General features: G+C 62.1%; 1 protein-coding gene across 4 annotated transcripts in view; it reads left to right on the top strand.

Annotated features, from left to right (window-relative positions):
* Positions 1–26,460, top strand: part of INPP5A (inositol polyphosphate-5-phosphatase A) — a 180,841-nt gene extending 154,381 nt beyond the window's left edge. The window contains exons 10-16 of one of the 4 annotated variants that reach the window (XM_060098392.1): positions 5,362–5,457; positions 5,552–5,626; positions 11,422–11,495; positions 21,263–21,374; positions 24,012–24,080; positions 24,904–24,991; positions 25,078–25,166. In XM_060098392.1, coding sequence (XP_059954375.1) covers positions 5,362–5,457; positions 5,552–5,626; positions 11,422–11,495; positions 21,263–21,374; positions 24,012–24,080; positions 24,904–24,984 — 507 coding nt within the window. In that variant the 3' untranslated portion in view covers positions 24,985–24,991; positions 25,078–25,166. Of the gene's footprint in view, positions 1–5,361; positions 5,458–5,551; positions 5,627–11,421; positions 11,496–21,262; positions 21,375–24,011; positions 24,081–24,903; positions 24,992–25,074 lie in introns of all 4 variants that reach the window. The other 3 variants (XM_060098391.1, XM_060098390.1, XM_060098388.1) reach the window with 3 other exon arrangements.
* Positions 26,461–26,806: the final 346 nt, after the last annotated feature.

Genomic DNA, 26,806 nt, shown 5'->3' with positions numbered 1-26,806 from the left:
GAGTCATCGCAGAAAAGGTCACGTTTATCCTCTAGAGTGGGATCTGTTTTCCAGTCATTTGAAAAAACTCTAAATGTAAAAGGTAATGATTTTCCATTAACTTGTTCTAAAGAAAACCTGTGTAAAGGACTCAGGTCTTTCTTTGCACGCCGTCGTTTAGAAATCCTTCTCTTTCTCTCTCTGGTCTGTGCTGCAGACGGAACGTTTATTTGTGCGCCTGTTTATTTTTAGACATTTTTATGGCTAGAATTTAACCAAAAGTAACAGAATGATGAGAGCAACCGTGGGACGGGAGTGAATTTCTCCCTGACGCCCTTTGTTGGCTGGTTTTCAGTGAACGCCGTGGGTGCCGAGGCCCGGTTTCTCTGACATCTCCGTGATATTGGGGGGGGACCCCAAGGACTCAGGGCCCTGCAGCCCAGCTGGGGTGGCAGCTCCATGCCGAGCTCCTCGGGTGCAAATTGCTGGCCTCAGCCTGGTTCCTGCTGGACGCACAGCACAGAGGCGGCGAGGGTGTCCGAGTGCCTGGGGAGGAGATGGCCGCCCCCGCAGGAAGGAGAAGCTGCTTGTGGCTGCGGCTTGCTTGAACCAGGAGCTAACCCTGTTCCAGCTCCCCGACAGCTTCCGCTCCTGGAGCGCGAACCCCCTCTGCGCAGAGGATGAGGAGCTGAGCGCACGGGCCGGCGGGAAGCCGGGTGCAAGGCCGGCCGTGCGTGGGTACAGGTGGGTGGGGGGTCTCCGGCCCCTGCTCCCGGGAGGTGCCAGCACCGGGGCTGCAGACAGAGCTGATGAAGCACCTGCTCTGTTCCCGCTTCTGCTTCCAGCAGGTGGACCCAGAGCCGAGCCCCACGGGAGTGGCCAGAGCGCGGGGCCACCGCCCGTCCCCGGGCCGTGGTGAGTGGAGGCCGGGCTCCACACGGCGCCCCCCACCCCGCCTGAGGTCTGGGCCTTTCAGGCCTCACTCCCTGCGTCTGAAACGCAGCCCAGAGCAGCCAGCCACCCCCTCACGCGGGGCCTCCAGAGCAGGGTCACTGTCCTTTTGATACTGTGCAGGAGACGAGGGCACGGATGTCGGTGGGTGAGGGTCCTCGAGGGGCCGGGCGGGGCCAGGGCTCCCCGCGTCTCCCCCAAGATGCCAGAGGCCAGGCCGGCGGCCCTGCCGAGCATCCTCACCCAGGGGCACGCCACGTCCGGGCTGTCTTGAAAGCCCTTGAGGACACGTTTCTTTTACGTGCTTTTCCTTTCAGCTTCTCGGGGGTCGGTCCTACGCGCACGTTTGTGGCTGAAGAGAGAACCGGCGGCCACGGCCGGTCGGCCTCTTTGTGCCCCGGCTTTGTTTCCGATTTCACGCTATCAGAGGGTCCGCGTGTTTTCCTGCGTGAAGTTGTCAGGGGGATGAAAGCTCTGGAGCGGGGTCGCACGCCAAGGGCCGGGCATGGAGCCCACCCGCCAGCCTCCCGCCCTCCCCCACGGCCCCTCCGCACGGTAACGGTGTTGAGCAGGCCGGCCCGGCCCTTCGCTGCAGGACCAGCGCTTCCATCCAGACCGGCTCATTCCTCTTCCATGGGGCCAGAAGGAGCCTCGTCCAGGGCTGAAACGGGGCGGCTAGCTCACCCTCCCAGCGGCGACCCACTGCCCAGGCGCAGACGGCCGAGCCGGGTCCCTGACGTGGTCAGGGGACGGGGAGGTGAGGACGCTAGCGGCCCCCTGTGTTTTCGGGAACATGTGGCTCTGTGACGGGGCAGGTGGAGTTCCCACCCCGTCCTCACCCGGGAAGGACCCCAGCGGCGCAGAAGCTGTGTCCAGCCTGGTGGGACGCAGTGTGCACCGGGCCTCACATTGGAGGCTGCTGGCTGCCCTTCCCGAGGGCCCGCGTCCAAACAGAGACGCTGGAGGCCAGGCCCCAGGCGGCGGGATGCACCACGGGGGACAGGGTGGACCCTGCGGGGCTGGGGGCTTCACAACTTCAGGAAGCCGCTCTTTTGGTTATTTTTCATTTTAAGGCTGTTGTATTTTCCACTTGATGGAAAACAAAGTTAATCCAGCCCCCAAGGTCTGAGCAAGGGACGGAGGACCCCTCGTAGGTGCTGGCTCGCCACCCACGCCCTTGACTGGAAGCGGCCTTGTCAGCGGCAGGTGGGCACCGCTGAGAGAACGCTGGACCTCCAGGGGGCTGGACGCCCTTGGTCCAGCTGGTCCCTGTTTCTGGGGGCCCGTTCCGTGGTGTGAGCTTCTCCTGGGGGCCCAGGCAGAAATGGGGGCTACGCGTTATGTCCTTCAGGGGGTCTGCATTTGAATAAAAAGAGGAGTCCTCTTGCTCAGAATGAACTAGAATATTACCAATATCTGCTGATAGTGTCTAAATTTGGGTGCCAGAGTGGCTTGGTGGTTCGTTTTGATTTTGTTTAAACCTCCTTGCTTCCCACGTGGAGGGGAAGAACGCAGAGAGGGCTCTGAGGAGAGATGCAGGGGGTCGGTCACGCCTGTACCCGAGACAACCTCAGTCGTCTGGCCAGACGGGTTTTCCTCGCTGCCTGAAACCAGGATTGAACCTGCCCCACCCTCTGTGCAGCCCATGAGTGACAGCACGCCAGACAGTGACCCGCTCACGCCGTCTGAGCTCAGGCCCTGACGAGCCCCCTTCCCCGGGCGCAGAGGTCAGGAGGCCACGGGGACGAATCTGCATGCACGTCCCCTGCTGCCCTCCGGGTTCCGCAGCTTGGACTCCTGGTCACCTGGCTATGCCCAGTCGTCCCGGGGACCCAGGCGCTCCTCGGAGCCTCCCAGAAGCCGGGGCGTGAGGCCCGTCGCTGAGAATGGGGGCCGCCCGTGGCTCTCGGGGACCTGGGGGGCTGGCCGCCGGAAGGGAGTCCGTGCCTCCACCAACACCCAGTCTGTGTCAGACTCGTAAACAGCCGCCAGGTTAACTCGGGAACGAGGTGTCGCTGGGGCAGGAGGCGTCCCCCTGAGCCCAGCCCCTCATCTGCAGGCCCAAGCGTCCTGCGGGGCACGAGGGGAGGGCGCCACGTCCCAGGCCGGTAGGGAGCACCCTGGGGGGCCAGCCCCAGCGCCTACTGACCCCTCCCCGCGCCCGCGCCCTCCGCGGGGTCTAGAACCCGCAGGGCAGGGCCCACACTCGGGCTGTGGGCCGGTGGGCTTCTTCGGGGTCCCTCAGAGACCCCTGCATGCTCACATGTCGGGACTCCCGACTCCGGTGGAGACAGACCCAGACGCAGTCCCCAGGCCACACCGGGCTTTGCAGACAGAAGCAAGCTGTTCCCACCCCACCCCACCCCGCCCCAGTCTGGCAGAGAGCAGAGTGGGTTCTGTAAGGCCGCACTCATGGGCTTGCCTGTGGGGACCCAAGGGGCTCTGCCTGCATAGAATTTGGACCCTGGTGAGGAGCGTTTGTGACGGCGGGATGGGGGCAATGGGGCGGGCGGCTCTGGGAGGGGCGGGGCCAGCTGCACAGGCACCCTGAGCCCCAGGGGTTTGTGCGGATTCAGTGGCTGTAAAACTGCGGGACTCGCAGAAAACGCTGTGCATTGCGCTTCTGGGCTGACACCGGCACCGGGTCCTGTGGGCACCACCCCAGCAGCCTGTGCCCCTAAATTCCAAGTGAAAAACCAGGGGCTCCGGGTGCCAGTAAGACGGTGCTGGGCCGCCTCTCCTGCACCCTTCATGCCGCTGCTGATGGTGAAAAAGATCTTCGACGGCTCATTAAGAACAACATTTGGGAAGTTTTTTTCTCCTTTCAAAAGAGGAAAATGCCTTCCTGTAAGGAGGCGAGCCGGAAAGGCCCCGGCCCGGGGGTTTCTGCATGAGTGGTCACGACTGCGGATTGAAAGGCCCGCCCGGGAGGAGGCCTGGCGGGTGTGGGAGAGAGGCCCGAGGCTCGCAGAGGCCCCTCCAAGGGCTGGGCTGGTCAGATGTTTATCCTTTGGGAGCCCGTCTGAAGTGGTGAGATAAAGCAATTTTTTAAAAAAGTTTCCAGCAGATGCCTTTGGGAGAAGACCATGAATTTCCTGAATCGCATCCGAGAGGCTACAATGCCGTCTGCCTGCCGAGCCCTCCCCATTCACTGTGCTTAAGCCACTTAAGCGCATTAGCATCTGGATGGGGTGACCTCCTCGCCGGGGGGCTGGGCAGGGTGGCCGCGCTGGGCCGGATGGTCCAGGCGCTTGTTCTAATCCGGCCGTTTGAAGGCGGCCAGACTGATTTGTGACACATGAGTCCAGAAGCCACTGTGGGGGGCTTGACCTGATTAGCTGTCTGTGCTCTGAATGTCAATGCCTGTCCTGGAGCGCGCGGCCCAGGGGGATCGGCTTCCGGGCTGCCCGGGGCCCTCGGGCCTGTTGCGGGAGGATCTCACCCAAGGCTGGCTGCTTCGAGCCTCTGAGCCCCGTGGCCTCTGGGCCCCGCGGCTCCGCTGTGAAGTGACCTCACGAGGGCTCCTTAGACGAAGAGGTTTTTTTTTTTTAAGTCAACATTAGTTCAGTTGCGGTGGTCTTTCCTTCTTTCTTTTTTTAATAAAAATCACCTAGTGCTTTTTCAACAACAGCCCTATCGAGGCGTAACTTACACACAAGCTGAAACCCGGCTGTGACCTCTCACCCCACCGGCCCCGCGGCCCCTCATCTGTCCTTTCTGGACTCCGCGTGGATGGACTTTCCCGAAGGGAGGCGTGCGGGGCCCTGGTCTCCGCACGTTCTCGCCGGCACTCGCTGTGCACCTGGGGTGTCTCTCAGCCCGTTTAGAGCTGCACTTCGTCTCTGCGGTGTTGGTGTGGTCAGCGCGGCCCTGCGGTGTCCCTAACTGCACCAGGCCTCGCGGCCCCTGCGCCAGCCTCCAGCCTCATCCTGACTGGGGAGCGACCCTGTTTAACCCCCATCCTGCTGCCTTTCCTCGCCCCACACCTAGGTTGGGACAGGAAGGATTTTCTAAAGGAGCCTGGATTTAATAGTTTTCAGCCTATCCGCAGTCAGCCTGTCACCCGTGCCTTTCCGTCTGCCCCGCCGCAGCTGGTGGGCGTCCCTGCGCAGGGCCCCCGGCGTGGCCTCTGTGGCCCCCGTGCTGCCCCCGGGGCCTGTCTGCCTGCCCTTCACCGTCCCTCCCGCTGTGGCTGTGGAGGACCGCTGCTCAGACTGTTCCCTGCGGAGCCTCTGCAGGCCTCCCGGGTCCCCGGCCCTCGGGGCAGCCTGGGGCGGCGGGCAGAGGGCCGGGTGTGCGGCCCCGCCATGTCTGGAGCCGCGGATCCGTCCGCGGGAGGTGTGAGCCCCTGAGCCGAGGTCGGGGAGCCATGGAGGCGGGCAGCGAGCTGGCATGTCTTCGGGGACTGAGCTCCTTTCGTGTCTTTCCCAGACTCTCTGCACAAAGGCCACGATGCAGACCGTCCGGGCTGCCGACACCCACGAAGTCGTGAAGCTGATATTCCGAGAGTCCGACAACGACCGGAAGGTGAGCACCTCTAGGTGCGGTGGGTGCCGAGCCCTGTGGCCCCGCAGCGGGAGAGGTGGGGCCCCACCTGCTCTGACGGCCCTTCCCTCGGCAGGTGATGCTCCAGCTCGAGAAGAAGCTCTTTGACTACTTCAACCAGGAGGTTTTCCGGGACGACAACGGCACCGCGGTGAGTTCTGGTATCCGACGTGTGGCTGGTCCCCCGGCAGCAGCTCTGGGGCGGCGCTGGCCTCCGGCCCCTCCCAACGCCCCCACTTTCCCAGGACCATGCTTCCTGGTGCCGTCACAGCCTGTGGGTCGGCTTCGGAACCCTCACCCTCCCGTCACTTCTCCACTGGGCCCTTCCTGGGGGGGCGTCCTGCCGCCGGCTGGGCTGCGGCCACCTGCCTCGCTGCCTGTGCCGGCCAGTGTGGCCCTCAGCACCGGGGTCCTCCCCGGTGAGAGGCAGAGGGCTAGGGGCTTTGGGTGCGGAACCCTTGGTTCAGGGCCGGCCCACAGAGGCCTGGGCTTCCTTTGGAAGGAAGAGAACCACCATGCAAATTGCCAGGGGCATCTCTGTGGCCGCGAACGCACGTGTGAGCGTGTGTGTGTGTGTGCAGAGGGAACTGTTGATATGTGTGAATGGACACCTGCAGTTCAGACCACCCGGCGAGCACGGTCCCTGCAGCGGGATAGCCTAGGGGGGCCTGCACCTGCGGTGCCCTTTACTTCTTGTGCTTTTGACGCATCGGTGACTGAGGGCGGTCGGGACACCTGTGGGAGCCTCACCGCAAGCCCAGGTGTGCACCTGTGCCTCCCCCCTCCCGCCTCCTGGGGGCCTTTCTGCTCTTCCCACCCTGGTAAGGGGCTGTCTGTACCATTGTCCCCATTTTCAGTTCCCGGTTCACCCCACCTCGCCTGCTTGCCACCAAGAACATTGTCACCCCTCAGGGACATCTTTAGCCCAAAGGCCAGGGGTGGCGCTTGGACTTGAGGGCCTGCCTCCGAAGCATTCCCCCCGGGACCACACCCCTCATGGGTCGGCTCCCTGGTCCCCCTCTGCTGCTCTGGGCACCCTTGAATGGCCTGGTCACCCGTTGGGTCTTGAGTTTCCAGCTCTGGACGATGCCTCCGTCTCGCGTCTGCCTCAGGCCCCTCCGAGCACTCGCACCGGCCCGGCTGGGGGCTCCGTGCCTCTGTGTGGGAGGGCCCCTAGATCTCGTGCCAGGCGCTCAGAAGAGGGCTCATGTCTAAGTGGAGAGGGGCTCTCCAGATGTGCAGCACACTCTGCCAGCCCGTGTCCCCGCCCTGCCTTCCTGTCCTCCCCGGAAGCTCTCATCCCCCACCGGGCCTCCCTCGCCTTGCACGTCCGGCGGCTCCTGGGCCTGGACTCGCCGCATGCCTGAGTCTGCCGCCCCCGGCCGTCGCCCCCCTGCCTCCTTCCCGACCCCTGCCCCTCTGTCCACCCCCGGCCTGGAGCCCGCCCGGGGCCGGTCACACGCCCACCCAGTCAGGCCCAGCTTTGGGCCTCGGCCACCTCCCACTGCCGTCGGGTAAAGCCCGGGACCCTGACCTCTCCTCCGAGGCGCGGCTCACTCCCGGGGCCTCTGTGCTGACCCCCCACCCCTCCTGCAGCCGCACCGGGGGCACCTCTGCCCCCGTGGACGCTCTGAGCCGCCTCACGCACTTCCCCCTGCCTGTCGTGCTGCGTCCCCGCGTCCCCACAGCCAGTTCCTGGCTCGGCTGCGCAGGGGGCCTCGGGTCCCAGTGAGGTGGGCTCCTGCTGTATCCCTCAGCGCCTGGGCTCAGCACATGGCGCTCACGGCTCAGCTCCGGCCCTGCTGGGCTGGACGGGAGGCTCTGTAGGGCGCGGCCGTGTCTGGCTGCCGTCCTGTGACTTCCCAGGCCTGGAACACGTGGGGCAGGTTTGGGGACACGACGCGTTCGGTGTGCCTGTGTGGGGTGAGGTGCCCAGGAGGCTTGGGGTGCTGTCTGCTCCCTGGGCAGCCGTGCGACCCTCTGAGCTTGGAGAAGGGCGGGCGGGGTGGGCTTTGAGGGCCCCTAGCACAGAGACGGCCCCTCGAAGCCAGGGACCATGTGGTTACCAGGGCGAGCAGGAAGCGGAGACGCCCTGGGAGGGGAACAGTGGACACAGAGAGTGGCGCTGCGGTGGCCAGGGGGCCAGAACGTTCCAGAAGGAGCCGGGACACTGGCGAGAAGGAAGGTCCACTATCCAAGGGAGAAACCAGGGTCCTGAGGCAGGTGTGCGGGGGGTGGCGGGGGGGGCACGGGGATGTCTCACGTGGGTCCAGAGTCCCTGCTGCCCTCGGTTAGCACTTAGAGAGTGTGTCACCACCCTGGAAACTACAGATGTCACCGTTAGACGTAAGCTCTAGTTCTGTATTTATTTACCATGCGAAATTGTGCTTCCTTAAGGTGGAGGAAAGTTAGTTTGAATATCTGGGAGAAGTTTGAGCCTGACTTAGTTGAGAAGACGCAGTGGAGTCGAAGCAGAGACGAGGTCTCCACGTGGGTCCTGGAAGGCCCGCGGGCCCCGCCTGTCGGGTCGGGAATCTCCGGGGAAGGGGGTGGCCTCGTGCGTCCCCGTGGTGCAGGGCCTAGGCTCAGCGGTAACTGCCCCGGCAGCTCGGCGTGTCAGCCCCACTTGGGAGGCGGCCGTCCAGACCCCCCTGGGCGACGATGAATGGCCTGAGGAGCCCTCGGAGGACATCTCACCTTCACGGGAGACGCCCACAGCAGGATGGATGTGCTGCTCCGGCCTCGGCCCCCAAATCCATCGCATCCTTGATCAACCACCAGTCTTGTTCCCGTCTGACAGAAATTTAATTCAAGCTGGCTCTGAAAATAATTATTGTATTTTAAGAGTAGTAATCGTTGGCCGGGACATGATTGAATGTGTCCATGCCTATTGACTTTTTCTATGATTTATAGCTTTGTTTAGTCGATATTCCCATCGAAATTGTATAATTAATTATAAGTGTGGCTGTCAGGGCTGCAGGATGGAGTGCCCTGGTGAGGATTTGGAGAGATTAAATTTTCTGCGGCTGTCCCAGGGCAGGGCGCGTGAGTTTTCACCGCGCTCGGCCTGTTGGATAGAGATGTTTTCTGGGTGTGTAGCAACTGCTCCAGCTCAGGGCGCATCGATTTTCTGGCCTCTTTCCCTTTATCAGCGCGGCGTCTCTGCAGTAACAGAGGAATGTGTGCAGCCGGGACAGCGCCTGACAGATACGTACGATCAGGGGCCGCTTAATCATTGTCCACACACGCCCTACTCTGTTTTTCACTCTGTAATCAAGAAGAATGTTAAAGATACATGTGAAATTGGTTACCAGTTTGTGAAATATCTCAGAGAGATACAGATTACCCTTTCAACAGGAATGCACTGTCATTTCTAATCAGAAACACCTCACGCTGGCCTCCCGTGGCGGCAGCCGTGGCTCCAGCTCCCATCGTTCCGTGGACGCAGGGCGTGGAGCCCCGGGGGCCCTGGGGTGGCAGGAACAAAACAAGCCCCGGGTACAAGGCGTGTAGGAAGCGCTGCACAGCAGCAAGAGTCCACAGACGTCAGATAACTGAATACTTGATAAAAACGATGAGATGAGATTTAAAGGTATGGAAAACGTGAGAGGATCAGAAACATAAACAAATACCATACCCTGAAAACAGCAGGCAGATTAAAAGGCATGAGAAGTGCTAGCAGCAGTCACTGAGGTGGACGTCTCCACAGGTGAGTTAAGTGTCAGGACAGACGTGGCCGGACAGCGGAGCTGAGACCCCAGCGCAGCCAGACCTCGAGGGTCGCTCGGAGGCAGTGCCTGGAGGCTCAGGGCGGGGCCGGAAGGCCTGGTCCTCAGGAGCTCGGCGAGTCCTGAGCCTGAACGTCAAATGCGAAGACGGAGAGCAGCCCGAGCGCCAGGCCCCCACAGGAAGGACGCTGGCAGCGGGCCTTGTGGGAGCGACAGAGCCGCCGCCGACCGAGGCATCGGCGGGAGGCCCGCGGCGGGGCGGGAGCAGCGGGACTGAGCGTGCGCGGGGCTCTGCGGACACGCGTGTGCCCGTCACGCACAGGACGGGGCGACGAGCCTGTCGGGACGCCTCATGGACTCGCTGTGTCCAGAATGTTTCTTTTCTTCTCTCAAGAGTCTGAGTTAAATTTGGGAGAAGCTGAAAGGCTTGGCAGCTCTCGGTGGGTGAGGCTCGGGCCGCTCACCGCCTGCAGGTTCCCAGGTGCTGGACCGAGGCCTCTGGGGGGAGGAGGCCACTGCCGGCGTCGGGCTCCGTGGCCGGTCGTCAGGGGAGCCGTGGACGCTACTCTCCTGACGGTCGCGCCTGCCTGCAGCCGCCACGCAGCATCACGGCTGTCTTCCCGTCTGACCTGCGGAGACCAGGAATTCACGCTTGGAGCGCTGTGGATGAGACACGCTCGCCGGCCTCCGCGGGTGGGGGGGGGTGCGCCTGCGAGTGTGACACGAGGGCATCCCCAGGCCCATGTGCGTGCAAACACGTGTAAGCACGGGACTGGTCCAGGCCCCACGCTCATGCTACACACACACACACACACGCGCGCACACACACACACACACACACACACACACACTTCCCCTCCATCCCCGGCACCCCTGAGGCGCGAACTCTGCAACCTTCCGGAAGCTGTTTGGCCTGGGCTGCTCCCTGGAAGTGGGGTGTGTTTCTCCTCGATGCAGAGGCAGGGGCCACTGGGGCCGGGAAGCTGAGGGGCTTGGCCGCCCCTCATGCCCCCCCCACCCCTGCCCCTCCCGCACCCACAGCTCCCGCCCTGTGCCTCCCCTCCCCCACCCCCAAACCCTTCCTCCACCCCATGCCCCTCCCCATCCTGCATCCCCACTCCTGGCCCTGCACCCCTAGGGCCCCCGGCAGGGCCGCCAGGGGGTGCTGAGTGGGGTGAGGTTTGCCACGGGCGCCTCCTCGCAGCAGATACGGGCTCCCGAGTGTCACCTGTGGGGTCCAGTTTCCACGCCTCGCCAGGCAGGGTCCGGGGCTCTTTGTGCCCCCGTCTCCGGGTGTCCGGGACGCCGCAGGAACCTGTGTGAGACTGAAATCAGGCAGCTGTGTCTGAAGTGGTCCCGTTTCTGCAAAAGGAGCTTTGGTTCCCCCACCCGAACCACAGACACCATCGAGGGCTCCTGCGGGGGAGCTGTCGGCCCTGCCTGGCTCTGGCCGGCCGGTGGCTGGCCTGGTGCAGGCTCGGCGGGGAGGGCCACGTGCAGGTGGCTCGGGGCAGCCTGGCGCCGGCACTGCCGACTGCACGCTCCGGGGGTGACGGATGAGGTCGCGGAGGCAGAGGGGACGGGTGTGGCTTCGGGGGCCCGCACGATGCCGGGCTCCCGCACCGCTGCAGGGGACGTGAGTGATGGCCGCACCCCCAGGGTGTGCGTGGCCCGACGCTGCCAGTGCCCTTCCCTCCTGGGGGCATGGTGCCCCGTGGGGTGTGGCTCTGAAGAGTCCCTCAGGGCCAGGTCTTGTGTTTCATCTTCCTGTGTGAGGCCAGCGCTCTTACTCTCTTGACTTAGTTTGGGCAAAACGGTGTTCCCCCTGCTGGACACTGCCTGAGGGCACCTCGGAGGCGACGCCAGCGCCCATGGTGGCTGCGCCGCGTGGTCTCAGCAGGGCGAGGTGGCCCCGCATGGCCGGTCAGCACAGGCAGCGTGGGTCCAGCACCGGCGGCAGAGGGGCTGAGTCCGGAGCAGGCCTCTCACAGAAGGGCCTGCAGGGTGCCCCGGGTCCCTCCGGCCACACGCCCGGGGGGCCCGCCCTCGGGAGGCCTGCACGCGGCCCGGGGGATGTGCAGGGCAGGTGCTGGAGCGACGCCTGTTTCCCGGAAGTTGCAGGTCCCTGCTGCAGACAGACCCTCCCCCCGGGCTTCTCGGTGCCCCCTGGGAGGCAAACCAAAGTGACCCTATGTTTTTTTCTGTTTCTTTTCTTCAGCTCTTAGAATTTGACAAAGAGCTGTCCGTCTTTAAGGACAGACTGTATGAACTGGACATCTCGTTCCCTCCCAGGTAAGGACTGCCGCTTGCTGGGCCAGCAGGTAACTGTCCTCCTGTCCGTGCCTCTGTATCCACCTGTGCCTCCCCCCCACCCCCCCCACTGAGCACAGCAGGGGTCTGTTCTCTCCTTTCTCCCAACATGGCCTCTCAGATTAGCCTACGAGGGGCCCACACAGGCAGCTCTACGTTCTGGAACTTTCTGGAACCGTTGTGGGGTGGGTTTTGGTTTGGTTTGTCCGTGTTTGTCTTTCTCGGGTATGTAAGCTTTTGCCGGGTTTTGCTCTGGTGTTCATAGAGTCTTGAAATCTGCAGCAATAACAGTGCATTCCCTCCCGACCAGCCCTGGGCTGCAGAGGGCCGGGGTGAGGGGAGAGAGAAGATTAAGAAGTGGCCAGGACACTGGGTGGGCGCTCGGCCCGCGGTCCCATCTGGAAAGACACGGATGCCCCATCACGGGCTTCTCCCACTCGTCTCTCTCCTTTCACAGCTTCCAAGTACGGATTCTTATCACTTGGGAGAAAATGGGCCTTGGGCAGGTTCAGGGAAGCTTTCTCACGTAGACGGGGCCTGGTGAGCAGCTGCAAGTGGGGCCGAGAGCGCCGCCTGGCCCCACCTCGTCTGCGTCGGGCCTGGCAGTAAACGCGTCAGATCCACGTCAGGAACGGTTGGCATCCAGAACGCTCTGGGGGGCCAGGTCCTCTCAGGCTCCCTCTGAAGGTCACCCCCTGCTTCCTGGGCCACACTCCAGTGGTCAAACATGTGCAGGCTTGAAGGGCCCCCCACCGTCCACTGGACATGGGACTCTCTACGGGTCCAGACTCTGGCCAAGGTGGCCGGGCGCTCGCAGCTCAGGGTCAGCACCCAGACCAGCAGTGTGAGGTTCAGGGGCCAGAGAAGCAGGGACCTGGGCCTGTGGGGTGCCTGGCGGGCCCCCAGCAGCGGCTCCAACACCCGTGAACTCGTGACTCAGCGCTTCAGGACCAGAAGGGCGGCCCTCGGCAGTGCCGTCCAGGGGCTGACCACCGCGTTGCCCTCAGTCTCTGACGCTACTTTAAACGTACACAACGTGTGCGGTGAACTGTGCTCCCAGGTGCAGCTAAAGTCTAAAGACGTCCCGAGGGACTTGTTCAGCCCGCGCCTCCTGAGGGTCGTGCCGGGGTCTGCAGCGTCCCTCCCACTTGATCGGGATCCAGCGCCTCTCTCAGGGCTGTGGAGCCGGCCAGGAGGGAGGGGGCCTGGGGCTGCCAAAGGCATAGCCCTGTGGACACGTGTGCCCTGAGCTGGCGTCGGCCCCTCAAGCGTCTCCCAAACGCCGCAGCCTTGAGGTCACCCAGGTGCAGGGCGCAGAAAATGCGGGCAGGACCGGCCACAGGACCTCATGGTCTGTGCTCAGGTGGCCGAGGGACGAGGCCCCGACCCCTAGGCAGCAGAGAGACTGGCACGTCCAGAGTCGAGAGGGACAGGGCTGTGTGGTCCAGCCAGGCCCCGGCTGGTGGTCTCCAGGAAGCACAGGTCGTGCCCCCGGAAGGCGGCCGTAGCCCCAGCCTCTGAGATCCCACTGGTAGGTGGGGGTGGGCATGCTTTGGTGCCAAGCCGGAGGAACTCCAGGGAGGGCCTGGGGTTCGTCAGGGTACCTGGGGCTGCGGGCGCCTCGAGGTCACCTGTGCTCAGTCTGGGGCACACCTGCCTCGGGGTTTGATGGGCTCGTGTGGCAGGAGAATGACCCCGGGAGGTCCCGCCCTCGTCCGGGAACCTGTAGACGTCCTGTGACTTTGCAGGTGCGTTAGGAATGTGCCCGCGCTGTAGGGGCGGTGTCCTGGGCCGCGGAGCCCCCCGCAAGCCCGTCACAGCAGAGGCCCCCCTCTGCCTGGAGGTGGCGGCTGCCACCCGAGGGAGGTGGCCTGGGCGGGGCAGGCAGCGGGGGGCACTGGGAGGACCGTCGGTTTAGGGGTCAGATTTTCTCCCTTTAACTGGGAAGTAGCACTCGAAGTTTTCTGAGGTGGGAAAAATCGTGGTTTACAGACTGAATCATCAGCTCCCAAAGCTGGGGGTCCAGCTCACGGTAGGAAATACACCTGACCTGTCAGCCCTGTCACAGCCGGTGGTGCAAGACCCACCAAAGGCTCCTGAGGCCTTTCCGGCCACTGCCCGGCTCATCCATCCCTCCCCCACTGCCCAGGTCATCTCCCCCCACTGTCCAAGTCACCCACCCCTCCCCCCATCCTGGGTCATCCATTCCCCTCCCGCACTGCCCATCTTCCCCTCCTCTGGTGCCTGGGTCACACCCATCCCCCTCCCTTGGCTCTGTTGCATTTTAAAACCATGTTTGTGACCATCGGGTAGAGCTCACAGCCCCCCTGGGTTGCCACGTGGGGTCTGGAGGGCTGTTCCAGACATGGGACAATGTCAGTGGAAGCAGAAGCGGGACAGCAGCAGGGACTTGGTTAGAAACGGTGTATGTGTGGTTTGGTACCCAGATGTGTTCTGACTCTGCCTGAAAATAAGTGATCTCAGGCGTGCTCTGTGTGTGTGTGTGTGTGTGTGTGCAGGAGCATGAGCTCCTGTGCACACGTGTGTAGGGTGTGTGCACAGAGGATTGTGCATGGGTGTATTCACTTGTGCATACTGTGTAGGCACGTGTCCATGGATGTGGCACTGCATGGGTGTGGGTGCATGTGTGTGCAGAGTATGTGCATGTGTGTAGGGGTGTGTGTGTACCTGTGTGGGTGTGTGTGCAGGATGTATGCGATTGGATTATAGACTGATTGCATGTGTTTGTGCAGTGCATGGGTTTGCATGTGTGCATATAGTATCCGCACGTGCACAGATACGGGTGTGCACACATTGGAGTGTACGTACATGGTGTGGGTGTACATGTGTGCATGCAGAGTTGTACGCATACATGGTTGTATGTGCACACGTGTGGTATGTGGGTGTGCATGGGTGTGTGCAGTATGTCTTGGGGTGGGGGTGGGTTGTGTATGCACATGTGCACGGTGTGTGTACGCATGGGCCTATTTGTGGTGTGTGTGTGTGCATGGAAGTACATGGCTGTGTACAGGTGTGAATTGCATAGGTGTGGGTACGTGTATGCATGAGCCGTGTTTGCACATGTAAATGGTATGTGCACATATGAGCGAATAGCTGTTTGCATGTACATTTACATGGGGGTGTGTGCATGGGCATGGTGTGTGCATGAGCTTGTGTGCAGTTCGTGCGTGTGGTGCAAAACTCATGTGTATACGTGTATGCATGTGTGCTTCCTGGGTGTATGCACTGCCTGCACCGGTGGGGGTGTTGCTGGGGCGTGCGGGGGGTGTCCTCTGTGCACAGCTGCTAGCCTAGGGCCATCTCCCGCTCTTGGAAGCTGTCGGGGGCTTCTGGCCTGGAGCGGTTTCCTTGCAGGCTGTCCGTCTATCGCTTCTCTCCGAGCTGAGGGGTGGAAGCCGCTGAGGAGCCGCCTGAGGAGCCTGGCGCCCGGGCTGCCCTGGTCCTGCGCCGGGAGGGGCAGGCGAGGGGAGGTGGGCAGGGGAGGCGCCCGTCGTGTCCCGTGTGCCCAGCGTCCCCACCCTGGAAGGAGGCAGGAGTCTGCCGGGGTGCCCGCCAGCTACGCATCCTGCCCACAGGGCCGTCCTGCGTCCAGCCTCCACCACGCTGCCCTCTCTGAGGTGGAAAGGCGGAACCTCCCGGTTCTGTTTCTATCGGTGTGGCTGAGCCCCATGGGGACCTTTCCGGAAGCCGCGCTGGTCAGTGAGGGACACCACGTCTGCGTTTGTCTGCGTGGCCTCGGGCAGGGCGGGGTGTGCACGTGGCAGCCCCTCAGTCACAGAGAAGGGCCACGCCAGCCCCTTCCCACGCTCCCGAGGCCCGTGTCATCCTCACGACTCCGTTCTGTGAAAACGGCCCTTCCCTCCCACGTGGGCCAGGCGGTCGGGACAGGTGCGTGGGTTCCGAGGCTGTGGGCCCTCGTGCGTGGCTCTGGGCGTTTGTGGGGACGGTCTGTACTTCACTGGCTGCCGGACTCTGGCACCTCCTGGGGGCAGGGGACGGGGGGTGTGGGCAGTGTCCGTTCAAGGGGCAGTGGGCACCCCAGGCCGTTGTGCCTGTCCTCACCCAGCTTTCCTCTCTGTGAGGCCTGTTTGCTCCAGCTTGTCAGCCAGGGAATTAGCAAGAGCCATGGGCATCCCTGGTGCCAACGGGCAGTGCCACGGGAGCAGGGTGTCCTGAGCGGCATCCTCTGGCCGTCGCACCTGGTTTTCAGAACCTTTCTGCACCTTTTGACTTTGTTATCCAAGCAGTGGACTCACTGCAAACTGGCTGCGGGGTCCTGGTCCCCGTCCTGGTGGAGGCGAGCTCTCAGCTGCTGGGGTCCAGGGGCTGGGGGCAGGGTCAGTGCAGAGCCTGGAGTGGAGGCCGCCGTGCCCCCCGTGGCTCCAGGCTGTGGCTAATCGCATACCTGGGACAGTCCTCAGAGGTGCTCGAGCAGACAGGTCTCCTAAGGAGAGCGGGGGGGTGGGGGGGCGGGGGCGTGTTTCTTGTGCAGAGGCGTCGTGGCCGTTCTCCGCGGGCTAACAGAACCCCACTCCTAATGGACCGTAACTCAATGCCGTGTGTCACTTTGCTGGAAGAGGTGCTAATATTTCAGGCGTTTGTAGAGCCTTCAATTCTCGTTCTTCTCAGCCTCGGGCACAGTTTGCACCTTCATGAGGGACAACCACGAAGTGACCGGTGGAGTGGGGTAGAGGCAGGGAGCGCGGCCAGGCCAGGCTAGTGGGCGCAGGGGGTGCCCGCCACAGAGACCCTCCAGGCCCCACCCTGCACTCCAGATGATTCCCGCCAACCCCGAGTGGCCAGGGACGGCGCTCGGGACCAGGCCAAATGAAGGCCTTTAACGCCACGTGGTGTTTCCATGTGCTGGTGACATAAAAGGCTTTAAGTTCGTGCTCAGAATAACTGGTGGACAAAGAGCGTGATGCTGGTGCTGGCGTGAGCCGTGCCCACCTGGTCTGTCTGTGTGACCGGCCTCGAGTGGCTGCAGAGCCGACCGTGGGGCTGGTGGTTTGCAGTGGACAAGGCGACGGTCAGCTTTCCGTGTCCTGCGTTGTCATCCTGTCCACCCTCCCTGCCCTCCGGCCCAGCGTCCGCTTGCGGCTCCCACTCTCAACCCGGATTTGGGCCGATCGCGGGAGCCCCCCTTTCCTCTCCCCAGGATGGCCCGGCGTGAGTGGCAGTGATTTGGGGCCCCAGAGGTGACCACCAAAGCCTGTCCTGTGCATCCAGCAGGGAGTTTCTAACGTAGGGTGTCATTCTGAGTTACTGTCGTTGGTTTTAAAATAAAGAGATCAAAGTATGAAGATGAGCCGGCTTAGCTGCCTTTTCCACTAACGTGGTGGCAGCGGGCTTCCCGTGGTGCGGACCCTCCCCCAGCCCTGCACGCGGCCCTGCCCTGGACCCAAGTCCCTGTGGAACGCTGCAGCCCACCCACGCCCTCAGAACCGCCCCCGCCGCTGGAAGCCTTCTGTCACTGAGGCTCGAGAATTCCCAGAGGTGGCGGGATGCGCCCCACATGCTCCCCTCTCGTCCCACTGACTCCTAAACTGTGTCTCCCAGGCCTGAGATTCAATCAAGGAAGCATTCGTGTGGCTTTGCCTGGGTGGGGCTGAGGAGGGGACCGCCCCCAACACCATGACAACGCAAGTAGCGTCTCCGTGTAGTCGCAAACATAGAGTTTACCTTCCAGCCCCTGACAGGGTCTCGGGGCCCCTGGGGGTCCACACGTCACGGCCGAGAACTCCCCAAACCTGGAAGTAGCCAAAACGCCACCTTTAGCGGATAGATGTCGGCTGCTGAAGTGGCCGGACCGCTGCTCCCCGTGGGCCTGGGAGCGGTGGGAACCAGGGGGCCGAGGGCTGCTATCTGTGGCATGGGAGCCACCGGGGGGGTGGAGGGCTGCTGCGCCCCCTGCGCTTGTGGCTCTGTGTGACACGTGTGCCTCAGAGTGAAGCTGACCGGGGAGGTGGACAGACGCACAGTCAGAGTACACACCTCGCCAGAGAAAAGTCACACCTTCCCAAGGACAGACAAAAACGCTCCATGGTGGGAAAGAGGTTTTTACTGGGCAAATTAATTACAGAAAAAGATCCAGCGAGAGCTTTCGAAAAAGACAAAAATATATATAACACGGGGATAAAATGTATCCCACGGCTCTGGCCGGAGGAGGCTGTCTCTCTCCAGTGGATACATTTAGTTTTATATTAAAGATTCGGAGGCACTTTTCAGACTTCTGTTTGGGCCATAATTCAACTGTGGACCATCTATAGATTCCTGTCTGTAACGATAAATACAAAATGGTGACATTTGGACAAAAAGACTGAGCTCCCTGCTATGTGCCCGGCCTGGTTCTTGGGAAGGGAGCCAGGAAGCTTGTCCCGCTGGTCACCAAGCCCCGGGTGGACACGGCCCACACGGAGGCACGGGGGCAAGCGCTGAGGGGCGAAGGGCCAGGGCACCGGTTACTCGGGAGCCGCCGGTCACCCCACAGGGACGCTGCGGGCACCTGTGTCCACAGAGCCGGGTCAGCTCTACGGCTCGGACCACAGGCCCCTCGTCCCCACGGCAGTGTGAATGTTATTGCCCAGTTCAGGTGCAGCTTCCTTCCGCCTCCTTTTCTTTCCCAGGAGTCTCAGGTGCTTGGAAACTGAGTTCCTGTGCGGCCACTGCCTGCCGTGCACGGGTGGACGGTCCGCCGATTCGCTGGCTGCGCGGGCCCATCTGCCCTCAGCAGGGCCGTGACTCGGGAACACTCGCGTTCTCCCCGAGCGAGAAGCCCAGGAGGGTCTCCCGCAGCACCCCCAATTCTCCGCCTCCCGCTTCAGTGAGAACTGGGCCTGTCTGGCCAGGTGCAGGGGCCCCCGCCCCCTCCACCCTCGGGGTCCTCCTGAGCCCGCGTCTCGCGCGCACGGCGGCCGGCCCTGCGGAGTCGGGCGGCCGACACAGTGGGCCTTTGTGCCTTCCTGGCCTGGCTGCTGGCCTCGGGCCCTGGTGACACCACCCTCCTGCCCGCCGCTCAGATGCAGGCCGAGCCTTGTCGGCAGCGCCCTGGCAAGGGGGCCGCTTGCCCACATCCTGCATCCTGCGGGAAGGAGCCCGAAGGGCTGGGAGGACAGGTGGGCGATTGTTAGCTTTATCGCAGGGCCATTCGCTGTGGTGGTCACTCCCCACCATGCGGGGCCAGGCCGGCGGCTCGTCCCGCGTCCCCGCCCTGCGCAGCGTTTGCTTTCAGATAAGTCCGCGTGTGCAGCGAGCATTAATCATCAGCAGCCCCGGCAGGCAGCGCCGGGCCATCCTCAGAGTGGCGTGGGCAGGGTCCCCCTCCCGGGCCCACACCGGCCTTGCCCAGCCCGTCTGCACCGGCACCGCCCCGCTCACTCCTGGCCTGGCTCTGGGAGTGGCTGGCCCCTTCCGGGAGTCTGTCCACAGCAAGGGCCCCCGGTCCTTGGGGTGAGGGTGCCGCCCCCAACCGTCCTGCCCGGCCCGGCCAGGGCGCCCCTCACGGCCAGCTTCTTTCTCCTGCTGAATCGCACGTGGGCAGGCCCCACAGCAGCAGCAAGGTTGAGAACACAGACTGAAGTCCCCGGGGGAAGCTTGTCACGGCTCCGGGCCTCCCAGGCCCTTCCGTGTTACTCCCTACCAGGCTGACTGTCCCCGTGATGGCCCGTCAGCTCCTGGCGGTGGACGGGGGGCTGGACTCGGGCCCTGGCGCCCTGTGATGATGGCTCCGCGGTGTGCGTGGGGACTGTCCGTCACTTACCTGAGTGGGCTTTTCGTGCTGTTTCTAACCCAGGACCCACAGCACTTCCCTGAACCTTGCCCCCTAGGCAGGTCCCCAGGGGGCTCTGTGGGCTTGGAGCGCAGCCTCAGTGGGACCCCCGATGGCCAGGGCTCCCGAGGGCTTTCCCGTAGCAACAACGTCATAGGTGCAGCTGAGGGTCACGCGGTGGTTCCCGAAGCCCCCGGGCCTCGATCCTGCTCCCGTCTGCGCCGCGTCTCCGAGGGATGCTTCGAGCCGGCCCTCACTCCTGGAACAGCGTGTGTCTGCGCGGCCCCTGCCCGGCGGGGAGCGTGGGCGAGGCCCGGGGTGGCCGGCTCCACCTCCCAGACCTCCCGTTGACCGCAGATGTCCCCCTGGGTGAACCTGTCCTGCCCCGCCTCACGGTCAAGGACCAGCTTGGGTGGGCTCAGAGCACACACGACCTTCCCAGCCCTGGCCACAGCCCTGCCGGCCGCCCTCTCCCCTGACCTTTGCCTCCAGTGGAGGGGGCTGGGGGCTTGCTCTGTGCTCAGCACATCCTGCTCTGGACGCTCAGGGTCGGCCCGTGCAGACCCCGATTCCTGAAGCTCCCGGGAGGGTGGGGTGGGCAAGCGTCCCTCCTTCAGGACCACAGCCAAGCTAGGCTGGGACGTGCCTGAACAAGCCCGCCGTGGGCCCCCCTTTTCCCTGAAGGAAGTTGTAGGGTGGTCAGTGCTCCGTGCTGTCAGCAAGGGTAATGCTGTTAGAAGCAGAGATTAGGGACGTTTTGTTTGTAGCCGTGTTTGCTGCTTTGGGTCTTCAGTGAACTAAATTCCTGCAGGGCCTGGGGCCGTAAGTCGCCGTTTCTGGAGAGAGTGTGGGACGCTCTGGAGGATGGAGCAGGCTGAGAACCGTTAACTCGGGTTCCGTGGACCCTGACCACGGCCACAGAGGGCGGGGGGAGGGGCAGAGGCCCCACGCGAGCAGGTGCCCAGGACAGAGCAGCCCAGGAAGACAGTGGCATTTTTCTCCTCCAGCTGAAAGCACAGGAAAATTTAATAGAGAGTAAAGTGCCATTCACAGCAAATACCACGTGGTATTTTGGAACTAACCTAAAAAGCACATTAGACCTTGGCAAGGAAAATGTTAGACTGTATTGGAGGCCATAGGAGATGCACCACGAGAAAGCAGACCCACCGTCCTCACGGGTGTGCAGGGAGCACGGCTGCGGGTCCCCCAAAGCCAGTTAGTTAATTCTGGTTAAATGCACCTGCTGTTAGTTCAGTGCAGCCCAATCCAAATGCCCACGGGCTGGGGTGAGCAGCTGTACATGGACCAGGGCGGGCCCACTGGGCACTGCAGAGCCCGGAGCCGGAGGTTCCAGTGAGTCTGGGCCTCAGCCAGGCGGCTACTGTCAGGGTGTCGGGGGCTCAGCTGGTGGTCACAGGCCCCACCTGCTTCTCGCCATGTCAGTCGGTCGGCTGTGGTGGCTCCATTCCCAAGGGGCCCCAGGCCTCTCCTCGCTGCCTCACCAGGCCGGTGGGCGGGAAGCGGGGCCCGTGCGGCCAGGGCAGTAAGTCAGGGCCAGGCACACACTCCGCCACAGCGAAGGTCCAAGGCCACGGCCCGGGCACCTGGGTGCTTCCTGAGGTGGACGCCTCGGTGGGACAAGGGTGTGGCGTCAGTCTGGGCCCAGGCGTCTGTAGGCTCCCGGGCAGGTTTTCGTTGGGCTGTAGGCCGCCTCCAAAAATAAAACCAAGTTTAATAGACGTGTCCATGTCCGTGGGGAGGGTTTATCTGAAGTGCTGGGTGGGACAGTCCTTTGACTTTATTCTGGAAACTTCCGTCTGCCTGTTCTCCCCCTGGACAGGCTCAGCCTTTCTGAGGTGCGTGGGGCAGAGCCCACGCCACCCTCCCCCGGGCGCGGAGGAGGGGCTGGAGGAGGGGCCCCGCGGCTGCTGACCGGTGCCTTCCTGTCCTGTCTCCCCAGCTACCCATACAGCGAGGACTCCAGCCAGGGCAGGCAGTACATGAACACCCGGTGCCCCGCCTGGTGTGACCGTGTCCTTATGTCTCCGTCCGCCAAGGAGCTGATTCTGAGGGTAAGTGTGAGGGCCGTGCAGGCCAGAGCCCGGGCGGGTGGGGAGCCTTGGGCCAGGGGACGTGCCCTCCTACCGGCCCCAGGATGAGCCCTGACCCCGTTCTCGGGGCTGGGATGGAGCCCGATCTCCAGTGTCTTTCTGGATTCAAAACAGGCATGAACTGTCACCAGTGCTTTAGGAATCGTTTTAGTTTATTGTGTCCTCGGGGGAGTCAATGAGCTCTTGTCTTCGAAAGAGCTTGGGAGCTGTGAAGTCCGTCCTTATTTTCCTAAGTTGTAAATCAGAGCCAGAGTCACAGTGGGGCTTGAGAACTTACAGATGAACGGCCAGCACTCAGGAGGCAGCCCCGTAAGACTGGGTGTGGGGAGAGTTTGAGTTTCCTGGAGCCTCTTGATTTCTCGGGGTTTTTCAATGCCCACATTTAACACAAGAGGTCTGCTCTAAAGAATCAATATCTGTATTGGTTTTGTCAACCCCATCAGTGAAAAAATATAATAACGAGGTGCACTGATTCATCAGCGCAGCAGTCTGGCCTCTGTGTGATGTGGGCAGCCAATTAGGAGCGGGCAGGAGGTCCCCACGGCCCAGGCCGTCCCCCAACCTCAACCCAGTACGTTTTGGGCTCTAGTCACCACCCTCCACAGCCCCCGAGGCTGCTGCAAGGAGCCCTGTCTGTGCCACTGGGCCCTGGGCCCTTTACCCAGAGACGCAGCCAGGAGGGCAGAGCCCCCTTGGCCTGCCCAGGTGCATGCCCGTCCCCCTGCTCAGCAGCCCCTGCAGCCCTCCTCCAGGAGGCCCCACTGCTGGCCTTTCCGGGGCGGGCCGGCCCTCCACACTCTGCCTTGAGCCAGAGCCCCCGGGTGCATGGGGAGGGAGGCCACTGGGCCCTGGTTGGAGGTGGGGACGCGTCGGGTCCGCGGTGAGCTTGCTCTGACGGGGCCTGGGGGCTGGCCGGGGCAGCCTCGGCAGCCCTCCCCAGGGCCTGTGGGCAGGGCCTGCACCCGGCTGTGACACGCCCACCCCAGAGCACATCACAGAGGACAGGCGCTGGCTGGGCTGCTCCCACAAGCAGCCTTCCCAAAGGGAGCTGCACGGGACATTGGCCCTGACCACACAGACCTGGGCAAGCATGCCTGGTGCCCGGCCTTGGACACAGCCCTGCCCTCTCTGCTGGGCCTGCCCTTGGGGCCCTGAGATGCCATGTGAGGAAGCAGAGAGTGGACAGTGGACATAGCGGCTCACACCGGCAGGCGAGCTGAGCACAGGGCTGCGTCCAGAGAGGGGGCCTCAGGGGCCTCAGGGCGCAGAGAAGAGGCGAGTGTCCTCTTCCAGAGAAAAAGGCATCCTGCAGTAAACCCACCAAGACAGCAGGAGCGCGTAGGCTGGTGAAGGGGGTTGCCCAGGGCTGCAGACGGGCCCAGCAGAAGGCGGCACTGCAGGCTGTTCTACCTGCGTTCACATCACGTCAGCTTCGGGGCCCGAGATTTGATGCTGCAGACAGTGGAGACAGAGCTCGGCTGGGTGGCCCAGCGTGGGGAGGGCCCAGCGCCTTCCTGGGGGTGGTGGGAGCCCCGGCAGGCCCTCCCCTGGGGGCTGCCCGGCGGGCGGCAGGCGTTACCAGCCCACTGGCCGTGGCGCAAGCAGCCTCCGCCGCGTCATCCATCATGCCACGCTCGGTCACCTCGGCATCGTGTTCGTTCTGCTTCCCGGCCCCGGAGCATGGAGGTGGCGGGCGTGGTGATGAATGCGCAGCGAGGTGTGCGGCGCCCGCTTAATCTGTTTGTCTGTCTCACGATTATGCACTTGGAAACCCCCAGTTTTATGCTGCCTTTGTAAATTACCACGCTGCGCTTGATGAATGTTTCCCGACTCCGGGAGGTGCTGTGATGGCGAAGGCTGCGCGGAGGGGTCTGTCTTTATGCCTCTGGCAGGCGACCGTGCTGGAAAGTAAACCTGACTTTAAGCTTCCTACTGCATTAAAGATAATTCAGTTTATAGCCTCAGACGCTGCAGCCGAGGATGTGAAATCCTGGCCCAGTTGGAGCCAGAGCCGACTGACTGCGGGAACACACCCTTGGCCGCACACCTGGAGTTAAGGTGCCTGCAGGCTGGCGGAGGAGGGAGGGCACCCTGTGCACACAGCCCTGCGTCACTGGGTGCAGACCGCTGGGTGTGGCAGCGTGGCGTTCGGGGAGTCTGTTCTCGTCTGAACAGGGAGTTCTGGGTCAAAAACAAATGGCAACGGGGAAAACAGGAACCAGGTGGGCTTCCTCAGTGCCGGGGGCACGGCTGGAAAGAAAGCTCACAGCCGCCCCGACTGCGGCGAGCATGGTCCAGGGCCCGGCCCAGAGGCAGAGGGGAGCTCGGGCTCCACACCAACGGCCCGTGTCGCCACCTCCCAAGGCCGGAGCCCTCCCACCTGGGAGAGCCGGGTGCCGAGGTGCTGCCCGGACTGCCTGGACCTCCCTCCTAGGGGCCAGAGGCACACCGGCGGCTCTGAGCCGGCCAGAGCCCCACGGAGACGTGGGCAGGGTGGCCGCGGGCGGAGCATCGCTGGGCTCTCCCCCGCTCGCTGCTCTCCCAGGAAACCCCACCATTTCCGCCTCCCATGCCTCTCCCTCTGTTTGCTTTTCCCAGTCGGAGAGCGAGGAGAAGGTTGTCACCTACGACCACATCGGGCCCAGCGTCTGCATGGGAGACCACAAGGTGACAGCGCCGCGCTGCGGGCGGGGGGCCGGGCCCGAGGGGCGGGCGTGGCGGGCTTTCCAGGCGGGGGCCGTGGTGGACGGCTTCTGCTGCCCCTCAGCTCCGCCTCCTTAGTCCGCTTCACAGAGGAGGCCAAGTTGGTATGTTTTTATTTAACTTTAATAAAATACCAGACAGTAGGTAGGTAGGGGCTAGATAGGCAGGTAGGTAAGAAGGCAGAAGTGACTGGTCACAGTAGAATAAAATACACAGTTTTACTATTTGTAAAAGGAGGCTGTGTCCACCGCTGGCTATTTCCGGAGGCCGTTTCCTGAACGTGCACTCGAGTGTTTTCCTGGCTTCTGATGGTGAGCACCCACCGCCAGTGCAGGTGGGAGACGGCGCGTCACCGACCCAGTGCCTCGGGGGAAACACCGAGTATTTGTTCCGGGACTAACGTTGTACGTGTGACTGGCCCGGGCCCCTCCGAGGGGCGTGTGGTGACGAGTCGTGTGTCACCATCAGCCACATGAGAGATGTTCACCGGTTCCCATTTTCGGGGCCTCTGGGCGGTCGCCCACACTGCCCAGTGGGCCGGATGCCAGGACGGGCTCTGTCCTTCCCCGTGTTCTTTGGGCCTGAAACCAGCTTTCACGTTGTCTTTATCTGGAAACAACACCGTCTTTAGAGAACGCGAAGGCCCTTTGCCTCTAGCCTCTGGTTGCCCAGTCCCACCAGCTCCTCGGGAACTGGGGCCCGACGCTGGGCCCGCGGGCCGCGGCCGGGTAGCCCGGGAGCGGGGTCTGGGCGCCCGGTTCTGACAGGCTCTCTTCTCCCGCTGCAGCCCGTGTTCCTGGCCTTCCGCATGGCGCCCGGGGCAGGTAAACCTCACGCACGTGTGCACAAGTGTTGTGTGGTGCAGTGAACTGGTGGTAAATATGCCTCCTCCCTCGAGTTCACCTTTCTGAGCTTTTCGTGGTGTGTCTGTCCCCTTAACAAACGGCTGATTCCACAGCAGGGAAGCGATGCCAGCGCCACGAGGGGACCCCCGGCGAGACCTCCCTGCGGCACGCGGAGCCACGTGCTCCGACAGCCGCATCGACAGACCCGCCTGAGCGCCACTGCTAGACGGCCGGCCCCACACGTCGCTTCCGCCCCGGACGGCGCTCCGGACAAGCCTCACATACCTCACTGTCGTGTCTGCTCGTGTGACATCAAGTAGAAACATTGGGATTTTTTAAATAAGTCACAGTCCTGTTGCCAAAACTCTAATAGACAGCAAAGAGATTCTGCATTTTAGACTTCACGGTTTTCGATTTTTAATCATTGTCAGCGTGGAGGAGCTTCTCCGGCGTAGAAACCCCACAGGGCTCAGGGTCCCCTCCGCGGCGGGGCGGCCGGGGCTCTGCCGGCCGGCGGCGCGGGCCCCGCTTTCACTTCTGGAGGCCCCTTCCCTGTTAGTCACTCTACTGCCATGTTACATGGTTTTTGAATCACACTGCAGCTGCTTTCCATTTTTATATATATAAATATATATAAATATATACTTTTTAAAAATAATTTATAAACCTTACAAAACTTACGCTAAATATACTTTCCAGTATGAACGCTTGAGTGTCATATCAGCAGGTAGAATAGGCGTCTAGGAGTTTGGTTACGTGCACGTCAACACACAAAGCTATAAAACAAGTACTACGACCCAGCAGAGCCGTCAGGGGTCAGACCGACCACAGCACATCCATACGAGCAGTTGGAGACTCCTAGGCCTTTTTCTATCTAATATTAAGAACTGAATGTGAAGTTTATGGCTAGCTCGGGTGTACCTTTTAAGAATTTTGTAAACCGTTTTGTCTGTCTTTTGTTACTGTTCTATGGTGCCAAGTATTCTACATAAAACAATAATATCATGGGAGAAATAAAAATAGCTAGTCTGCTTCTGATAGAAACTGCTTGTAATGTGGCCTGTATATAAAAATATTCAGAGAAACAAACTGTAGGCGTCCTTGGATGCCAAACCTCTAACGACCTGTCGTAACCCTGCTGCACGTATTTGCTCCTGGCACCCGGCGGAGCAGTGAGAGGTGGTCCCAGGGCCCGTGGATGAAACACAAACGAACGTTTTATTGATTTGCTTTAACACTACAGAACTCCTGGGCTGGGTGAAGGCGCTGGGTAGAAGCTTGTTTTGGATAAATCACAACCGTTGCAAGTGAGCTGGCGTCCACGTGCCGAATCTATGTCCTTGACAGTACCGTCGGGGTCTGTGTCAAGCTGTGGTCGCTCTGCTCTGGCCGGCTCACGGCGATTCTGTGCAGCGGGGTTTCAGCTGTTGGTCACTCAGGAGGCCTTTGGAAATGACCGCTCTGGTCCCTAAGCAATAAAATCGATCGTGGTGAAAATATCCCGTCTGCTTTGCGTTTCCTCCTCCCGTGCTCCGGGCCCGCTGTAGCCCGCAGTGCAGGCTACGCTCGTCGGCAATCCTGGACTTCATTCTGTCGTATACTGTTACAGAACTGAGCTCTGGCGTGAGAGCAGAAAGATCATCTTTTGGATTTTTACTGCAGAGGTTACTACTGGGATTTACCCCTCAGCACTGTTTAAATGAGATTACATACATGTGTTGCTTTCCTCAAAACTTTAAAACTGGAAATTCCTTTGCTCTTAACTTGAGCTGAAAGAATAGTTCACTCACATAAATTTTGAAAAAAAATGAATGCTCCCTTAGAAAGAAAACCAGCCAGTGAAAA

The sequence above is a fragment of the Mesoplodon densirostris genome, chromosome 1, assembly GCF_025265405.1.
Source record: "Mesoplodon densirostris isolate mMesDen1 chromosome 1, mMesDen1 primary haplotype, whole genome shotgun sequence".
NCBI lineage: Eukaryota > Metazoa > Chordata > Mammalia > Artiodactyla > Ziphiidae > Mesoplodon > Mesoplodon densirostris.
Note: the sequence above shows the minus strand (reverse complement) of the source record. Positions and strands in the feature narration are given on the sequence as shown.